Source organism: Salvelinus alpinus, chromosome 14 (genome assembly GCF_045679555.1).
Source record: "Salvelinus alpinus chromosome 14, SLU_Salpinus.1, whole genome shotgun sequence".
NCBI classification, from domain to species: domain Eukaryota; kingdom Metazoa; phylum Chordata; class Actinopteri; order Salmoniformes; family Salmonidae; genus Salvelinus; species Salvelinus alpinus.
Window position 1 is genome coordinate 29,395,269 of NC_092099.1, and position 19,562 is coordinate 29,414,830.

At 41.6% G+C, this 19,562-nt stretch overlaps 1 protein-coding gene across 1 annotated transcript in view; it reads right to left on the reverse strand.

Annotated features, from left to right (window-relative positions):
• Nucleotides 1-273: 273 nt before the first annotated feature.
• Nucleotides 274-19,562, reverse strand: part of LOC139538724 (follistatin-related protein 1-like) — a 47,080-nt gene continuing 27,791 nt past the window's right edge. Inside the window, exons 4-11 of the mRNA XM_071341108.1 lie at nt 13,279-13,408; nt 10,384-10,416; nt 9,795-9,925; nt 7,509-7,627; nt 5,727-5,839; nt 2,837-2,947; nt 2,586-2,680; nt 274-1,730 (exon numbers count right to left, since the gene is read on the reverse strand). Coding sequence (XP_071197209.1) covers nt 1,689-1,730; nt 2,586-2,680; nt 2,837-2,947; nt 5,727-5,839; nt 7,509-7,627; nt 9,795-9,925; nt 10,384-10,416; nt 13,279-13,408 — 774 coding nt within the window. The 3' untranslated portion in view covers nt 274-1,688. The remainder of the gene's footprint in view (nt 1,731-2,585; nt 2,681-2,836; nt 2,948-5,726; nt 5,840-7,508; nt 7,628-9,794; nt 9,926-10,383; nt 10,417-13,278; nt 13,409-19,562) is intronic.

The following is a 19,562-nucleotide window of genomic DNA, read 5'->3' on the forward strand; positions in this document are numbered from 1 at the left end:
AAAAACACACTGTTTGCAATGTTTAGTGACTTTTAAAAAGGATTATCATATTACAGCCACAATATGAACCAGATGGCATTGGAACACTGCCTCTTGGACCAATACAAATGGAATGTAGGCTAGATTTTCTGTAGAAAACCACACCAGCAACATTTCTCAGATAGACAGCTCTGATGCAAAAATGTGATTATTTTATATTTTTTGTGTCTTAAGATTTTTATTTATTACTGTTTGAACATAAAAGATAAACACACAAACACACAGGTTGAGACATTTGTAGTACTGTATGGGTTGTCTTTTATTGGCATATATACTCCTTATACACTCTGCATTCCTTTGAGAATAAAAAGTTATTAACCAAACTAGTTATGGAACTTTTACACAAACATTTAACAAGAACTAAACCACATAGCTCTAAGGTTACTATAAAAATTCTGCCAATTATAGTCTTGCCCAATCCAATTGTGGTTTAAAGCTTGCTGGACACAAGACCTCGACAGTGTGTCTGCAGGCCTATGTTTGGGTGTTAAAGGCACTGATTTAACCACAAATAATTCTCAGGATGAGTGGGATTTTGACAAATAAAACATAAAACAAATATGACACTCACCGCCTCACACTCTCTCAAAAAACACTCCCTAATCACACACACACACACATTATCTGACAGACGCATTCACTCTGAGTTAGAGATGCATCTAAGTTATGTTAGCTGACAGCAAGGCTAATCCTTATAACTGATCTTTGATAAGCACAGGTATAGTGTTGTTGCTGGGTCCAGAGTAATGCTTTACCTGGAGGGGTTCGTACATCATTTCATCATCATAGTCATCATCAGGCTTTGGTTTCAGTTCTCTCCCTGCTGTACTCAGTTCAGCTCTGTGCTTGGTGCTTGTTGCTTTCATTCTACTTGGGGTTTCACATCTAGATGACTATTGCTTCGATGTTTCTGAAACAAGCACCAGAGAGCGCTGATTGAATACAGCACAGGAGCCATTGTGACCACATATGATCTCCAACTCAAGCATATAAGAAATTGTACATAGGAGCAAGTGTATTTGTCAAAAAGCAGGGCATACTAACTAAATGGGATGACTCACTAAGGCCTGAAACTACGCTGCTAGTCACGGAGGGGGAAGTGCATTGGTCAAGTAGTATCATGGCAGTTCTGTAAGCAAATAAGCTTAAAGTCAAGTGTATGACATCCCACTACCCTCCCCTACAATAGGAATTGCTCTACACTTCTCTAACACATTTTGAAGGACTTTCAAGATGATTTTGTTTCCTTGATGAAGAAAGGTGTCCCGACAGCTCACTCCTAATATCTCTCATCTTTCTCATTCCAAACAATTACTGCTTGCTATTTTACTAACAAGAGCCATACCAATGAATACTGTATCTATATTGTATACATAGGAAGAAGAAGAAAAATGTAACAGTAAAAAATGGCCCCATTCCTAGTGCAGGGTGCAGTAATACAATCACAAATAAAGACAGTACTTAACACAAGGAACTCCTAAAATAATACTCTAGACTGCCCCTGCATCTAACAAACATCAACAAAAAGACAGTAAAAAAGCTATTATAATTAACATATGAGTAAATTCAGCAACAGCACAGGGCCTCAAGGTACATCAAGTATAGAGGAAGAGTGACTCTCTCTCTCAAGCCCTTCTTCTTTGGGCCTCTTAGGCCTCCTTTGTGCTGGCCTTCATCTTCTCCACTGTTTCCTGTATTTGAAAGAGGGAGGGGGGTAGAGGGAGAGAGAGAGATGGTGTGAGAGGAGAATGTTATATATTGTCATGAGAAGAGCAATATACTGTATGCCATGTAGCTCTGATTAAATAAATAGTAACAGACTCAATACCCAAAATTCTTCTACCCAGTGTTGTAGATATGTGGTAGTAGAGTAGTGGCCTGAGGGCACACACTTAATGTGCTGTGAAATCTATTGTTAAATATACTGTAATGTTTTTTAAATTCTATAACTGCCTTAATGTTGCTGGACCCCAGGAAAAGTAGTTGCTGCCTTGGCAGCCGATAATGGGTCGTATGGTCTGTACAAGGTTAGTCATCAATAAAGAACAACTCTACCACTGTTTCTTTCTCAGGACAACTAAACATGCTGTATTGGCATGACAAAGCATATCTCCCACTCCTGATGGTCTAGGTCAGGGTTCCAACCCTAATCTAGCGCACCTGATTCTAATAATTAACTGGTTGATAAGCTAAATTAGATTAGTTACAACTGAAAATGGAGCAAAAACCTACTGGAGGGTAGCTCTCCAAGAACAGGTTTGGAGAGCCCTGGTCTAGGTACACTATTTGCATAGTCATGACTGTTCAAACCACCCTTAATGTTGTGAGATATGCAGAATAATTACTCATGGGCTGTAGTACACATCTTTCAAGGGGTGAAACGGGTGTAATAAACTAATTTGTTCTAAACTTTCAATAATATTGCAGCTAGTTGATAACTCTGTCTAGACAAATTCCAGAGCTACCCATCTGTCTGGGGAGATTGGAGAGCGGCCTGGTCTGTCCGTTGAACTTTGACCAACTGTTTCCTTTGGTGACAGGCTGACCTGGTGCTTGTTAAGCTCGGTCACACGGAGACTCCATTCCTCCTCTGTCATCTCCTGCCCCGCCTCCCCGGTCTCCTTGACAACCGCTGTCTTGTCTGAGAAAGAGGTGCAAAGGATGAAAGAATTACAGGAACAATTGGAGAGAGAGAAGGACAGTTGTTGAGTCCTTATCTGTTGTGCTATATGTGGTTCAGTTGACTTGTAGATGAGTCAGTGTGTCTATGCAGGTGTGCTGGTGTGTCTTTCCTCACCAGTGCAGGTCATGGCGGTGCAGACCCAGTTACCACAGGCACACACACAGCGGTTACACTCCACCTGTGTCTCGGCCCCATCTTCATAGGTCTCATCCTCCAGGGCACACTCTGCAGGGGGGGCACATAGAATTCAGATTAAAAATAGATTGAGTACAGCAGTTATGGTGCCTCTCATACACCCCACATCTAACAAAGAGATATACAATTCTGTGTTTTTAAGTTAAATCAATTTATTCTGTCTAAATAAAACATTGTCAATGCAGTTGAGTAGTGATGAGTTTATGCATAGTCCGCAGCAGAAAGAGCAACAGATCCATAGATAGTGTGAGTGTGTTTGCATAGTATGTTAGAGCACTCTACTACAGTATCTGTGTCCCTGGCTCTGGTGAGGTCACATACTGAACTTTCCCCTACATCATTAACCTGTTATAACCCCAGCATTTCGGGTAATTCCGGGCAATTCCGCTTAGTGTAATATTCATAATTTTTGTAATGAATTTTGTACAGAAATATTTTTTTTACACCAAATACAAACATTGTGAGTGGACAAAGGGGTGATGCCCTCTGTTAAAACACTGTACTGGGCCATTTGAAATAGCATACAGTGGATTTGGAAAGTATTCAGACCCCTTAACTTTTTCGACATTATGTTACGTTACAGCCTTTTCTAAAATTGATAAAATAGTTTCCCCCCCTCATCAATCTACTCACCATACCCAATAATGACAAAGAAAAAAACGTTTTTTAGATTTTTTTGCAAATGTATTAAAAATAAAAATGGAAATATCAGATTTACATAAGTATTCAGACACCCTTTACTCAGTAAAGCCTCGAGTCTCCTTGGTTATGACGCTACAAGCTTGGCACACCTGTATTTGAGGAGTTTCTTCCATTCTTCTCTGCAGATCCTCTCAAGCGGTCAGGTTGGATGGAGAGCGTCGCTGCACAGCTATTTTCAGGTCTCTCCAGAGAGGTTAGATCGGGTTCAAGTCCGGGCTCTGGCTGGGCCACTCAAGAACATTCAGAGACTTGTCCCGAAGCCACTCCTGCGTTGTCTTGTGTGCTCAGGGTCGTTGTCCTGTTGGAAGGTGAACCTTCGTCCCAGTCTGAGGTCCTGAGCGCTCTGGAGCAGGTTTCATCAAGGATCTCTGTACTTTGCTCCGTTCATCTTTCCCTCGATCCTGACTAGTCTCCCAGTCCCTGCCGCTGAAAAACATCCCCAAGGCATGATGCTGCCACCACCATGCTTCACCGTAGGGATGGTGCCAGGTTTCCTCCAGACATAACGCTTGGCATTCAGGCCAAAGAGTTCAATCTTGGTTTCACCAGACCAGAGAATATTATTTCTCATGGTCTGAGAGTCTTTAGGTGCCTTTTGTCAAGTTCCAAGCGGACTGTTGTGTGCCTTTTACTGAAGAATGGCTTCCGTCTGGCCACTCTACCATAAAGGCCTGATTGGTGGAGTGCTGTAAAGATGGTTGTCCTTCTGGAAGGTTCTCCCATCTCCACAGAGGAACTCTGGAGCTCTGTCAGATTGACCATCGGGTTCTTGGTCACCTCCCTGACCAAGGCCCTTCTCCCCTGAATGCTCATTTTGGCCGAGCGGCCAGCTCTAGGAAGAGTCTTGGTGGTTCCAAACTTCTTCCATTTAAGAATTATGGAGGCCACTGTGTTCTTGGGGACCTTCAATGCTGCAGAAATGTTTTGGTACCCTTCCCCAGATCTGTGCCTCGACACAATCCTGTCTCGCTCTACGGACAATTCCTTCAACCTCATGGCTTGGTTTTTGCTCTGACATGCACTGTCAACTGTGGAACCTTACATAGACAGGTGTGTGCCTTTCCAAATCATGTCCAATCAATTTAATTTACCACAGGTGGAGTCCAATCAAGTTGTAGAAACATCTCAAGGATGATCAATGGAAACAGGATGCACCTGAGCTCAATTTCGAGTCTTATAGCAAAGGCTCTGAATACTTACATAAATAAGTTATTTCTGTTATATATTTTTTATCAATTTGCCAAAATGTCATTAAGGGATATTGTTTGTAGATTGATGAGATTTTTTTAAATACATTTTTTAAGGCTTTAACGTAACAAAATGTGGAATAAGTCAAAGGGTCTGAATACTTTCCAAATGCACTGTACATGTTAGATTAAATATGTCTTTCAAACTTTCTTAGGTCCATCCTACACACAAAATAATGTACAATTTATACATAGAAAAAAGGAAATATATAATTGCAAGGCAAAATTAATGTTTCCTTCATAGACATCCAAATTAATTTCAAACCGAGCTATTCTTTCTCGTTCGTCAATAGATCAACAAAGTGTCAGGGAGGCCCAACACCACCAAATATGTTCATGATTGGATGAATAATAAAAAACATTTACATTACTTTTGGTGAACAGTGTGCAGGTCGCTATTATGGGTTATGCTAGCTTCCTTTCTAGTAGCTATAGCTAGCTAGCTAAAATATTTATGAAAATTATGAAAAATTATATTTGATTGTCCCTGCGGGACAGGGTGTTATAACAGGTTGCACGGCCTCTGCTCAACTCAGTACAGTACAACAGACTGAGGAAAAAAACTATTGTCTGTAAATAAATCATATTTAGCTGTTTTTGCTTCAATGAATTTCAAGTATGTTAGGGTGAGTTACAGTAGATATGCTTGTGGTTGTGGTGAATAAGTTTAATATTTTGATTAACATAATGTAAATTCAATGCACTTTAAACACATACTGCAGTTTACTGCATGTATCGGAGAGGTTGATATAGAGGTATTTGTGTAATGAACTGAGAAAAAAACGTGTGATGTCAGCAGTAGTGTGCAATGTTGTCATCATAGAGTCATGGGGTCAAGGGTCATGTGTCTGTGAGCTCACTCTTCTCAGGTGGGTTGAAGCCGGGCTTCAGGCAGTTGAGGAACTCATCGAAGCTAAGCTTCCAGTCAGCGTTCTCATCTGACAGCTCGATCAGGGCGTCCACACACAGGCTTCTGGGAACAGGACAAAGAAACACACACACAAGTTCACATTCACTGCCTGTACTCATAGTTATGTATAGCTGTTGAGATGGTTATTGGGCATAGTTTCTGACTGATAAAAAAGTTAGTGGATGATTTTGCATAGAGAATCTTCCTACACTGTAAAACCAATCTGTTGTTTCAACTAATTATTATTAATTAACTGATTCCACAACTTTTTTGGGGGTTTACTCAAATTTTCAGTCCAAGTGTTCCCTGAACCCGCTCAGAAAGTGGCCTCAAATTTAGCTCCAACTTAAAATAAAAAAAATCGACTTAAAATGATGTGTTTGCTCAGAAATGGTCTCATAATTTATGTTCATTCAACTATAAATTATTATTTGGGCATCTTAACTAAAAAAGGCTGTGCAACTGATCACACACACAATGCTTTTAACATACAATATTTGACACACAATAACATACATTGTGCATATTCTCTTATACAGTAATTACGATTCAACATGTCCTCACCTGAGATTTGAACTCACAACCTCTTGGTTTCATGGAATTCCAATCTTCCTGGTAGGCCACCATGTCTGTGTCAATAACTGTTTTCACTTGTAGTCCTACACTTTGCACTTCAAAGTAAATCTCAGCTTTGTTAAAAATACACTCAATAAAAACTATTATATTTATCATAGTGATTCAGGAGTAACATTAAAACAGAATAATATGCCCCACCAACATTAGACAACTAGACAGAAAACTTTAATATTGCTGAAATAAGTCAATCAAACCAATGATGAGAGAATAGTCAGATGAACTTATAAATGACCCAGACGTGGAGACATAGCAGGAAGATCAGAATGCCATGAACCAAGATGTTGCGAATTCAAATCCCATGTAAAGACATGTTGAATAATAATGACTGTATCAATGCACAATGTAATTACGAATGTCAAATACGTAAGTTAAAAGCATTGTTTGTGTGTGTAACCAGTTGCACAAACTTTTTTAGTTAGAAAAATAATAATTTATAGTTGAATGAACATATGAGACAACTTGAACAAACACATAATTTTAAATTGACAGAATTTTGCCTACGTTTTCTCAAGTTGGAGCTAAGTTTGGGCCAACTATTATTTTTCTTCCAGGTAGCATTTGGACCAAAAAAGTTGAGTAAACTAAAAAAAGTCTGTGACACCAGTTACTTAACAATAATTAGTTGAAACAAATACATTTGTTTTTACAGTGTATCCATCCTTCATTTGCAGGGCCAAGAGTTTCCCTGGTCAAGTCACATGGCCAGGAATTACTCAGGGCCCTACTCATGTGTGGGCAATATAAGCGGCTGATTTAATCAGTTTATTTTCTCCAAACCTGAAGAAGCATTGCAGCACTGCTCCAGTGAGCAGCACAGTTGAACACCAGGCTCTGATAATGCACAGAACAGATGTCTGTGAGGGTAATAGCCACAGGAGGCCCCCGGTGCAGTTTAGACTGGGTCACACAGGGTTTAAGGCTCAGAGAGAGGGAAAGTAGGGCTTAATATAGCACCAGCTCCTCAGAAGCCCGCTACTGTACAGCTGAGGATAAGATATATATACTGTAGAGGTATTCATAAACACTACACCAGAAATAGATAAGCTTTTTAAAGATGAAATAGCACACAAGCACGCACTCACACACGCACACTGACCTGAGCAGCTTGTTGCTCTCCTGGTCTGCATATGACTGCATGTCCACGTTGGAGTCATTATGTTGGATGAACTTGAGGAGCTCTGAGGAGTCCAGCGTGGAGTCACCATTGTCGTAGTTCTGTGTACACACGCGCACACACACACACACACACACACACACACACACACACACACACACACACACACACACACACACACACACACACACACACACACACACACACACACACACACACACACACACACACACACACAGAGTTAGTAGGAGTAGAGAAGAGTTTCTCTATCAATCACTTTCTAACAATATCTCCCATTAACTGATAATACACCTGCTTCTAGTTTGCTAATCCAGAGAGGGGGGGGACAAATGGAAATGGAACTCTATAACAGCCATAGAGTTCTATTCTATAAAGAGAGAGATTGACAGACAGACATGGGGAATAGGGAGAGAAAGTGAGACAGTCTCCAGAAAGAGAGGGGGGATGGGTGCGATGGCCCTGCCAGATAAGGGGATTGAGGGGTTTGGATGCAGGGACCTATTGCCTTGGAAATAGATATGGTCTTTAATCCCTTCCCCCACGGGGGCCCCCAGTGTGAACCTCTATATTGGGGTGGAGGGATACTTAAATTCTCCATTATATCTTTAGTGCGTAGATGTGGTGGTATGTGGGACTATACTAAAGCCTCCATTATATCACTGTGCTCTGTCTCTGTGGAGAGTTAATAATGAAACTCTCAGACACAAGGCACATAGAGGAGACTGGAAGAGACATGAGAACAATGGTCTTTTGATTTCAAATGAATCTCTCTCATGTTTTCATGTGTGTGGAAGAAACTGTAACCAATGGGGATAAAATCACAGAGTTATATAGAGATTGCAACGTTTAATCTGTCCCATTATGGCGTTTGTGAGAGCACGGACAGCGCCATTGAGGCCATCTCCATATTCTTATTCTACTACTTCTGGTTGGTAAACAAATTGTAAGGGTACATACTGCCACCTGGAGTGTGTTGTTTGAACAGGTATAAAGCCAAGGTTGGTGATTTACTGCCACGTGGAGTTGTGGAATGTTTACTCATGAGTATAATTAATTGGCTAATTCCTCCTATGTGATCCTTCCTTAACCCATAGAAAGTCCCATCAAGTTGACTACTTTAAGAAAAAGTCCTCAATGGCGTTGCCCATGCTAAAACAGACTTCTGGGCCGTAAAGTCCTCCATACAACGCTCAGTCCCTGTCGCTGAAAAACATCTCTACAGCATGATGCTGCCACCACCATGCTTCACCGTAGGGATGGTGCCAGGTTTCCTCCTGACGTGACGCTTGGCATTTAGGCCAAAGGATTCAACCTTGGTTTCATCAGACCAGAGAATCTCGTTTCTCATGGTCTGAGAGTCCTTTAGGTGCCTTTTGGCAAACTCCAAGCGGGCTGTCATGTGCCTTTTACTGAGGAGTGGCTTCCGTCTGGTTACTCTACCATAAAGGCCTGATTGGTGGAGTGCTGTAGAGATGGTTGTCCTTCTGGAAGGTTCTCCCATCTCCACAGAGGAACTCTGGAGCTCTGTCAGAGTGACCATCGAGTTCTTGGTCACCTCCCTGACTAAGACCCTTCTCCCTCAATTGCTTAGTTTGGCCGGGCGGCCAGCGCTAGGAAGAGTCTTGGTTGTTCCAAACTTCTTCCATTTAAGAATGATGGAGGCCACTGTGTTCTTGGGAACATTCAATGCAGCAGAAATGTTTTGGTACCCTTCCCCAGATCTGTGCCTCAACACAATCCTGTCTCAGCACTCTACGGACAATTCCTTCGACCTCATGGCTTGGTTTTTGCTTTGACATGCACTGTCAAACTGTGGAACCTTATATAGACAGGTGTGCCTTTCCAAATCATGTTCAATCAATTTAATTTACCACAGGTGGACTCCAATCAAGTTGTAGAAACATCTCAAGGATGATCAATGGAAACAGGACTCACCTGAGCTCATATTCGAGTCTCATAGCAAAGGGTCTGAATACTTATGTAAATTAGGTATTTCTGTTTTATGGTGTATTATGGTGTATTGTGTGTAGATTGATGAGGAAATTGTTTTTATTTAATCAATTTCAGAATAAGGCTGTAACGTAACAAAATGTGGAAAAAGTCAAGGGGTACTTTCTGAATGCACTGTATGTGAGGGGTAAAAACTGCTTAATTTTTTTTTTTTACATGTGGTCCATAGTTTTGGACTTCATAGAACCAATATCGCAACTGGAACATACACACACACAGAGACACACACAGACACACCTTGAAGTATTTGAGCAGGATGTCGGTAAAGTTGGAGCCCTTGACAAACCAGCCGTCTGGGACCACCTCAGTCTGCAGCCACTGGATCACACGATGCCTCAACTCATTACGGTCTGCTACGTAACACACCACTGGAGAGAGGAATGAGTGAGAGAGACAGTGGGTGTGAGTGAGCGAGACAGAGAGGGAGAGCGAGAGAGAGAATGTGACACAGTCAAAACCCACAATCTAGCAGGTACTCTAGCCTTTCTGACAATCTCTAGGATGATCAAGAGAATCCACATAATCCCTGTTCTGCCCAGAGCACACCAGTACCTCCCCGCTCAGTATGAGGTCAAATGTACTGTCCTAACACCTAACACCTGGCACTCCCTTTCAGTTAAGTCTAGTGATAGGGAGTGGACAGGCACCATTAAATAAGTGTGCTTGTTACTAGAGCACTGAGAGATCAGTAGAGCACTGATAGGGCACTACGAGAGGTGTACTCTGTCTGATAAAGCCCCATTAGGACTAGAGGAGATAAGAGCGGAGAGATACAGAGCTCTGATTGGACCAAAGCCCACAGATTCACTGTGTCACAATCACTCACCTGGGCTGGCAGCTGCTTGCTCTGCTTTCTTCTCTGCAGATGACAAAGAGAGAGAGCAACTTTAATTCATTGTGCTTTTCAGTATCTAGCGTTTCTCCCTATCTAGTGTTTTTCACCGTCATTGTCACATTGCCACAATAACCATTAATGCCCATGGACACCGTGACATGATGGCCTTTCTGTGACACTCGTACAACAACAGAGGAGTAACCGATTTATCATCAACCTGATCAATGTCCAAGCCAACAGACAGACACAAAGAGGTCATTGGGTGTACAGGTTCAAAGTTCAACACTAGGAGATAATCAGTCAGGTAAATTAAAGATGAGTATGGGACCATATGTGTCGCCTGTCGGTTCGCACATAGACTTACTGTCATGCCAACCAGAGTATATAGGCATCAGATAGAAATAGAGGTCAGTCGTGTGCTATACACCAGACCTGGGTTAACTATAGTTTGAAATATGCTTTTTGGAAAGTAGCAAATAGTTACGTTGGAGGTGACTACAACTATTTGAATACAGATCTGAAAAGCTACTACTTAAAAAAAGACATATTTGAATACAGATCTCAGAAAGCGACTACATTAAAAACATATTTGAATATAGATCTCAGGAAGTGACTACATTTCAGAAACTATTGGATTTGCTGCCTTCAACTATCGGCAGGCCTGTATCTGGAACAGCATGTTGCAGATAGAAATGTGATGAATAAAGCACACATTATGTCTTATACTATTCCAATCTATCTGACAGTCACATTTGATCTACACAATACACTTCTATCTGAACATTCTGTAAATGTCCATTCTCCTGAACAGGTCCCAGGTGTAGATAATCAAGTCAAACCAATCAACCAATGATATTGTGTACAGATAAGTATAAATACGTTGTGACAACATACTGCACAGCATAGTCTCCAGTGTAATTTAAAAACAATTATTAACACTGACAGTGTTGAGTCTGTGGACCCATATAAACACTGGAATAGTGTTACATTAACACACTGCTTAGTGTAAAGCCTTATTCCAATATTTTAGAGAGTGCCTTTCGAGTATATTGTAGAGTTACCACCAATGACTGTATTTGTTAAGGACAGAGGAATGGCTGTTGCATTCATCCATTTTTGGTCCAATGGACTTCACCAAGTGAGATCCTAAGCAAATATTTTATCATTCTTTTTTTAAATTATTAACAAAATACCAGACATGCAGTATTTCATAAGGCCCATGAAATATTTGGCAGCCATCAAATAAATATATTTTTTTGGTTTCAAATAACTTGCATATATTCAAATAGCTTCAAATATTATTTGTTTTTCTGAGAGGTATTCAAAATAAATTTAAAATATTATTAGTTTTTCTGAGACCTGTATTTGAATATTAAAAGAAATACACTGAACAAAAATATAAACACAGTATGCAAGAATTTCAAAGTTTTCCTGAGTTACTGTTCATATAAGGAAATCAGTCAATTAAAATAAATAAATTAGGCCCTAATTTATGGATTTCACATGATTGGGAATACAGATATGAATCTGTTAGTAGCAGACACCTTTAAAAAAAGTTAGGGGATTGGATCAGAAAACCAGTCAGTATTTGGTGTGACCACCATTTGCCTCATGCAGCCTGACATATCTCCTTTGCATAGAGTTGATCAGGCTGTTGATTGTGGCCTGTGGAATGTTGTCCCACTCCCCTTCAATGGCTGTGCAAATTTGCTGGATATTGGCGGGAACTAGAACACGCCGTTGTACACGTCGATCCAGAGCATCCCAAACATGCTCAATGGGTGACATGTCTGGTGAGTATGCAGGCCATGGAAGAACTGGGACATTTTCAGCCTCCAGGAATTGTGTACAGATCCTTGCGACATGAGCCGTGCATTATCATGCTGAAACATGAGGTGATGGCGGCGGATGAATGGCACGACAATCGGCCTCAGGATCTCGTCACGGTATCTCTGTGCATTCAAATTGCAATCGATAAAATGCAATTGTGTTCATTGTCTGTAGCTTATGCCTTCCCATATCATAACCCCACTGCCATCATGGAGCACTTTATTCACAACGTTGACATAAGCAAGGTGATCATTTGTCGCTGAAGTGGGTTACGATGCCAAACTGCAGTCAGGTCTAGACCCTGGTGAGGACGACAAGCACGCAGATGAGCTTCCCTGAGACAGTTTCTAGCAGTTTGTGCAGAAATTCTTCGGTTGTCAGCTGTCTGGATGTGTGGTCTCAGACGAGGTGAAGAAGCCGGATGTGGAGGACCTGGGCTGGCGTAGTTACACGTGGTCTGCGGTTGTGAGGCTGGTTGGACATACTGCCAAATTCTCTAAAACGACGTTGAGGCGGCTTATGGTAGAGAAATGAACATTCAATTATCTGGCAACAGCTCTGGTGGACATTCCTGCAGTCAGTATGCCAATTGCACGCTCCCTAAAAACTTGAGACATATGTGGCCTTGTATGACAAATCTTCACATTTTAGAGTGGCCTTTTATTGTTCTCATTACAAGGTGAACCTGTGTAATGATCATGCTGTTTAATCAACTTCTTCATATGCCACACCTGTCAGGTGGATGGATTATCTTGGCAAAGGTGAAATGCTCACTAACAGGGATGTAAACAGATTCGTTCACAACATTTGAGAAACAAGCTTTTCGTGTGTATGGAAAACACTTTACATGTTGCTTTTATATTTTTGTTCAGTGTAGTTGCCAATAGTTTCCTTTACTGTATTCTCTATATTCGACTACCTTGAGTATTTGAAAAGTTGGTATTTTCAAATAAACGACAAAATACAACTATTTTCTGCCCAGGTCTGCTATACACACACAAAGTAAACAAAAAATGTAAATGTAAACAAGAACGTGTGTGTGTGTGTTTTCCACACCCTGGCAGTGTCCATCATGAGCCACCTGGATCTTGAGGCCGGTGAGACAGGCATCTCGGTGGAGCTCACAGTGGTTGCGGTACGTCTTACTGTTACTGCCACACACTGAACGCTTGTGGGGCTTACAGCTCTGGAAAAGGAGAGGGAGAGATGTTATAGCTACATAAATATATGATCTTGACTCTCTTAAAGCAGCAATCAGCAATAGAAACAATAACAAAGTACTTTCCCCGCCCTTGTTCTGTAAAAATCTGAGTGTTGGGGCTGGAGAAGTACCACTCTAAAATTCATAGACAGAGCTATGGATGCAAGGACTGAGCATCCATGATATAAAAATTATAATTTTAACCATGTTTGAGGCTATATAGTGTTTGTTTACATTTACTTTGTTTACAAACATTGGAGTAAAACAAACTTATATTTTGGGTTTCGATTAGGTATGGCAATTGAAATAAGCTCATGAGGCATAAATTGTATTCTTCAAGAATCAATGGGTATGGATGATTGATAGTGAAGGCTGGGTTCGTGCAAATAACCAACAACTTACGACGTTTGGAATGAGACTAACGTGAGGTAAAGAATAATTCATTAATTAGAATACTAATTGATCAGATATTAAAATATCTGAAGAGTTATATTAGGAACATTATAACTTTGTAATCTGAAGATTTTCCTTGGTGCCCCGACATCCTAGTTAATTACATTTACATGGTTAGTTTAATCACGTAATAATAATTACAGAGAATTGATTTGATAAAATAACAGTCTTCAATTTAATGATGCCAAAGACACGACAACTGTGAAGAGGCGACTACGGGATGCTGTCCTTTTAGGCAGGGCTGCAAAGAAAAAGCCATGTCTCAGACTGGCCAATAAAAATAAAATATTAAGATGGGTAAAAGAACACAGACACTGGACAGAGGAACTCTGCCTAGAAGGTCAGCATCCCGGAGTTGCCTCTTCACTGTTGACATTGAGACTGTTGTTTTGCGGGTACTATTTAATGAAGCTGCCAGTTGAGGTCTTGTGAGGTGTGCGTTTCGCAAAATAGAATGTTATATACTGTATGTAGAGGATACAGCCATCCCAGCTCTGCAGATTTTGCTGCAAAGAGACATTCATTAGATCACTTGTTTTGGTACCGCCCATATGAACAGTGTGTTTGGAAAGTATTCAGACCCCTTGACTTTTTCCACATTTTGCTACCTTACAGCCTTATTCTGAAATGGATTTAAAAAACAAAATAATCCTCAGCAATCTACCCCATAATGACAAAGCGAAAACAGGTTTTTATAAATGTTTGCCAATTTATTAGAAATAAAAAACAGAAATACCTTATTTACATAAGTATTCAGACCCTTTGCTATGAGACTCGAAATTGATCTCAGGTGCATCCTGTTTCCATTGATCATCCTTGAGATGTTTCTACAACTTGATTGAAACTAAATTCAATTGATTGGACATGACTTGGAAAGGCACACACCTGTCTACAGTTGAAGTCGGAAGTTGACATACACCTTAGCCAAATACATTTAAACTCAGTTATTCACAATTCCGGACATTTAATCATAGTTAAAAATCCCTGTCTTAGGTCAGTTAGGATCACCACTATATTTTAGGAATATAAAATATCAGAATAATAGTAAAGAGAACGATTTATTTCAGCTTTTATTTCTTTCATCACATTCCCAGTGGGTCAGATGTTTACATTCACTCAATTAGTATTTGGTAGCATTGCCTTTAAATTGTTTAACTTGGGTCAAACGTTTCGGGTAGCCTTCCACAAGCTTCCCTCAATAAGTTGGGTGAATTTTGGCCCATTCCTCCTGACAGAGCTGGTGTAAATGAGTCAGGTTTGTAGGCCTCCTTACTCGTACACGCTTTTTCAGTTCTGCCCACACATTTTCTATAGGACTGAGGTCAGGGATTTGTGATGGCCACTCCAATACCTTGACTTGGTTGTCCTTAAGCCATTCTGCCACAACTTTGGAAGTATGCTTGGGGTCATTGTCCATTTGGAAGACCCATTTTTTAACTTCCTGACTGATGTCTTGAGATGTTGCTTCAATATAGCCACATAATTTTCCAGCCTCATGAGGCCATCTATTTTGTGAAGTGCACCAGTCCCTCCTGCAGCAAAACACCCCCACAACATGATGCTGTCACCCTCGTGCTTAACGGTTGGGACGGTGTTCTTCAGCTTGCAAGCCTCCCTCCCCCTTTTTTCCTCCAAACATAACGATGGTCATTATGGCCAAACAGTTCTATTTTTGTTTCATCAGACCAGGGGACATTTCTCCAAAAAGTACAATATTTTCCCCATGTGCAGTTGCAAACCCTAGTCTTGCTTTTTTTATGGCGATTTTGGAGCAGTAGCTTCTTCCTTGCTGAGCGGCCTTTCAGGTTATGTTGATATAGGACTCGTTTTACTGTGGATATAGATACTTTTGTACCTGTTTCCCCCAGCATCTTCACAGGGTCCTTTGCTGTTGTTCTGGGATTGATTTGCACTTTTCGCACCAAAGTACGTTCATCTCTAGGAGACAAAACGCATCTCCTTGCGGTGTGGTTGACGGCTGCGTGGTCACATGGTGTTTATACTTGTGTACTATTGTTTGTACAGATGAACATGGTATCTTCAGGCATTTGGAAATTGCTCCCAAGGATGAACCAGACTTGTGGAAGTCTACTTTTTTTTCTGAGGTCTTGGCTGATTTTCCCATGATGTCAAGCAAAGAGGCACTGAGTTTGAAGGTAGGCCTTGAAATACATCCCCAGGTACACCTCCAATGTACTCAAATGATGTAAATTAGCCTAACAGAAGCTTCTAAAGCCATGACATCATTTTCTGGAATTGTCCAAGTTGATTAAAGGCACAGTCAATTTATTGTATCTAAACCTCTGACCAACTGGAATTGTGATACAGTGAATTGTAAGTTAAATAATCTGTCTGTAAACAATTGTTGGAAAAATTACGTGTGTCATGCACAAAGTAGATGTCCTAACAAACTTGCCAAATTAACAAGGCATTTGTGGAGTGGTTGAAAAACTAGTTTTAATGACTCCAACCTAAGTGTATGTAAACTTCCGACTTCAACTGTATATAAGGTTCCACAGTTGACAGTGCATGTCAGAGCAAAAACCAAGCCATGAGGTCGAAGAAATTGTCCGTGGAGCTCTGATACAGGATTGTGTCGAGGCACAGATCTGGGGAGGGGTACCAAAACACTTCTGCAGCATTGATGGTCCCCAAGAACACAGTGGCTTCCATCAGTCTTAAATGGAATAAGTTTGGAACCACCAAGACTCAGACAGGGCTCTAGAGTTCCTCTGTGGAGACAACAAAGGAGTGGCAGGTAGTTTGCCCCCGGTGATGCGTTGTGCAGACCGCACCACCCTCTGGAGAGCCCTGTGGTTGTGGGTGGTGCAGTTGCCGTTCCAGGCAGTGATACATCCTGACAGGATGCTCTCAATTGTGCATCTGTAAAAGTTTGTGAGGGTTTTAGGTGACAAGCCACATTTCTTCTGCATTTTGAGGTTGAAGAGCACTTTTGCGTTTTCTTCACAACGCTGTCTGAGTGGTTGGACCATTTCAGTTTGTCCCGTGATGTGTACGCAGAGGAACTTAACACTTTCCACCTCCACTGCGGTCCCATCAATGTGGATAGGGGGTGCTCCCTCTGCTGTTTCCTGAAGTCCACGATCATCGCCTTAGTTTTGTTGACTTTGAGTGAGAGGTTATTTCCTGCACCACACTCCCAGAGCCCTCACCTCCTCCCTGTAGGCTGTCTCATCGTTGTTGGTAATGAAGCATACTACTGTTGTGTTGTCTGCAAACTTGATGATCGAGTTGGCCACGCAGCATGGGTGAACAGGGAGTACAGGAGGGGGCTGAGAACGCACCCTTGTGGGGCCCCTGTGTTGAGGTTCAGCAAAGTGGAGATGTTGTTTCCTACCTTCACCACCTTGGGGCGGCCCGTCAGGAAGTCCAGGACCCAATTGCACAGGTCGAGGTTGAGACCCAGGGCCTCAAGCATAATGATGAGCTTAGAGGGTACTATGGTGTTGAATGCTGATCTGTCGTCAATGAACAGCATTCTTACATAAGTATTTCTCTTGTCCAGATGGGATAGGGCAGTGTGCATTGTGAAGGCGATTGCATGATCTGTGGACCCATTGGGGCGGTATGCAAATTGAAGTGGGTTTAGGGTGACAGGTAAGGTGGAGGTGATATGATCCTTGACTAGTCTCTCAAAGTACTTCATGATGACAGAAGTGAGTGCTATGGGGCGATAGTCATTTAGTTCAGTTACCTTTGCCTTCTTGGGTACAGCAACAATGGTGGCAATCATGAAGCATGTGGGGACAGCAGACTGGGATAGGGAGAGATTGAATACGTCTGTAAACACACCAGCCAGCTGGTCTGCACATGCTCTGAGGACGCGGCTAGGAATGCCGTCTGGGCCGGCAGCCTTGCGAGGGTTAACACGTTTAAGCGTCTTACTCACGTCGGCCACGGAGAAGGAGAGCCCACAGTCCTTGGTAGCGGGCCGCGTCGGTGGCACTGTATTATCCTTAAAGAGGGCAAAGAAGGTGTTTAGTTTGTCTGGAAGCAAGACGTCGGTGTCCGTGACATGGCTGGTTTTCTTTTTGTAGTCCGTGATTGTCTGTAGACTCTACCACATATGTCTTGTGTCTGAGCCGTTGAATTGCGACTCCACTTTGTCTCTATACTGACATTTTGCTTTTTTGATTGCCTTGCGGAGGGAATAACTACACTGTTTGTATTCGGTCATATTCCCAGTCACCTTTCCATGGTTAAATGCGGTGGTTCGCAATTTCAGTTTTGCTCGAATGCCGCCATCTTTCCACAGTTTCTGGTTAGGGCAGGTTTTAATAGTCACAGTCGGTACATCTCCTATGAACTTCCTTATAAACTCACTCACCGAATCAGCGTATAAATCAATATTATTCTCTGAGGTTACTCGGAACATGTCCCAGTCTGCGTGATCAAAATAATCTTGAAGCGTGGATTCCGATTGGTCAGACCAGCGTTGAATAGTCCTCATCATGGGTACATCCTGTTTAAGTTTCTGCCAATAGGAAGGGAGAAGCAAAATGGAGTCGTGGTCAGATTTGCTGAAAGGAGAGCAAGGGAGGGCCTTGTATGCATCGTGGAAGTAGCAGAGTAGCAGTGATCCAGTGTTTTGCCAGCGCGAGTGCTCCAATCAATATGCTGATAGAATTTAGGTAGCCTTGTTCTCAAATTTGCTTTGTTAAAATCCCCAGCTACAATAAATGCAGCCTCAGGATATATGGTTTCCAGTTTGCATAAAGTGCAGTGAAATTCCTTGAGGGCCATTGTGGTATCGGCTTGAGGTGGGATATACACGGCTGTGACAATAACCAACGAGAATTCTCGAGATAATACGGTCGGCATTTGATTGTGAGGAATTCTAGGTCAGGTGAACAAAAAAACTTAGAGTTCCTTTTTTGTTGTTACAATTACACCATGAGTTAATCATGAAACATACATCTCCGCCCTTCTTCTTCCCGGAGATATGTTTATTTCTGTCGGCGAGACGCACAAAAAATCACAGGTCTGTACTGACTCCGACAGCATATCCCGAGAGAGCCATGTTTACGTGAAACAGAGTATGTTAAAATCCCTGATGTCTCTCTGGAAAGCAACCCTTGCCCTAATTTCGTTTACCTTGTTATCTAGAGACTGGACATTAGCGAGTAATATACTCCTAAGCAGTGGGTGGTGTGCGCGCCTCCGAAGTCTGACCAGAAGATCACTGCACCTGTACATAGCTCATCTGTAAACAGCCCATCCAATCTACCTCATCCCCATACTGTATTTATTTATTTATCTTGTTCCTTTGCACCCCAGTATCTCAACTTGCACATTCATCTTCTGCACATCCTACCATTCCAGTGTTTAATTGCTATATTGTAATTAATTTGCCACCATAGCCTATTTATTGCCTTACCTCTCTTATCCTACCTCATTTGCACATGCTGTATATAGACTTTTCTACTGTATTATTGATTGTATGTTTGTTTATTCCATGTGTAACTCTGTGTTGTTGTATGTGTCGAACTGCTTTGCTTTATCTTGGCCAGGTCGCAGTTGCAAATGAGAACTTGTTCTCAACTAGTCTACCTGGTAAAATAAAGGGGAAATAAAAAATAAATAAACAAAGAAGGCCACTCCATTTTCCTCTTCTGCGGCGACGTTGTTTTGGGTCAGCCTCTGGAATCAGTTCAAATGCCCTGGG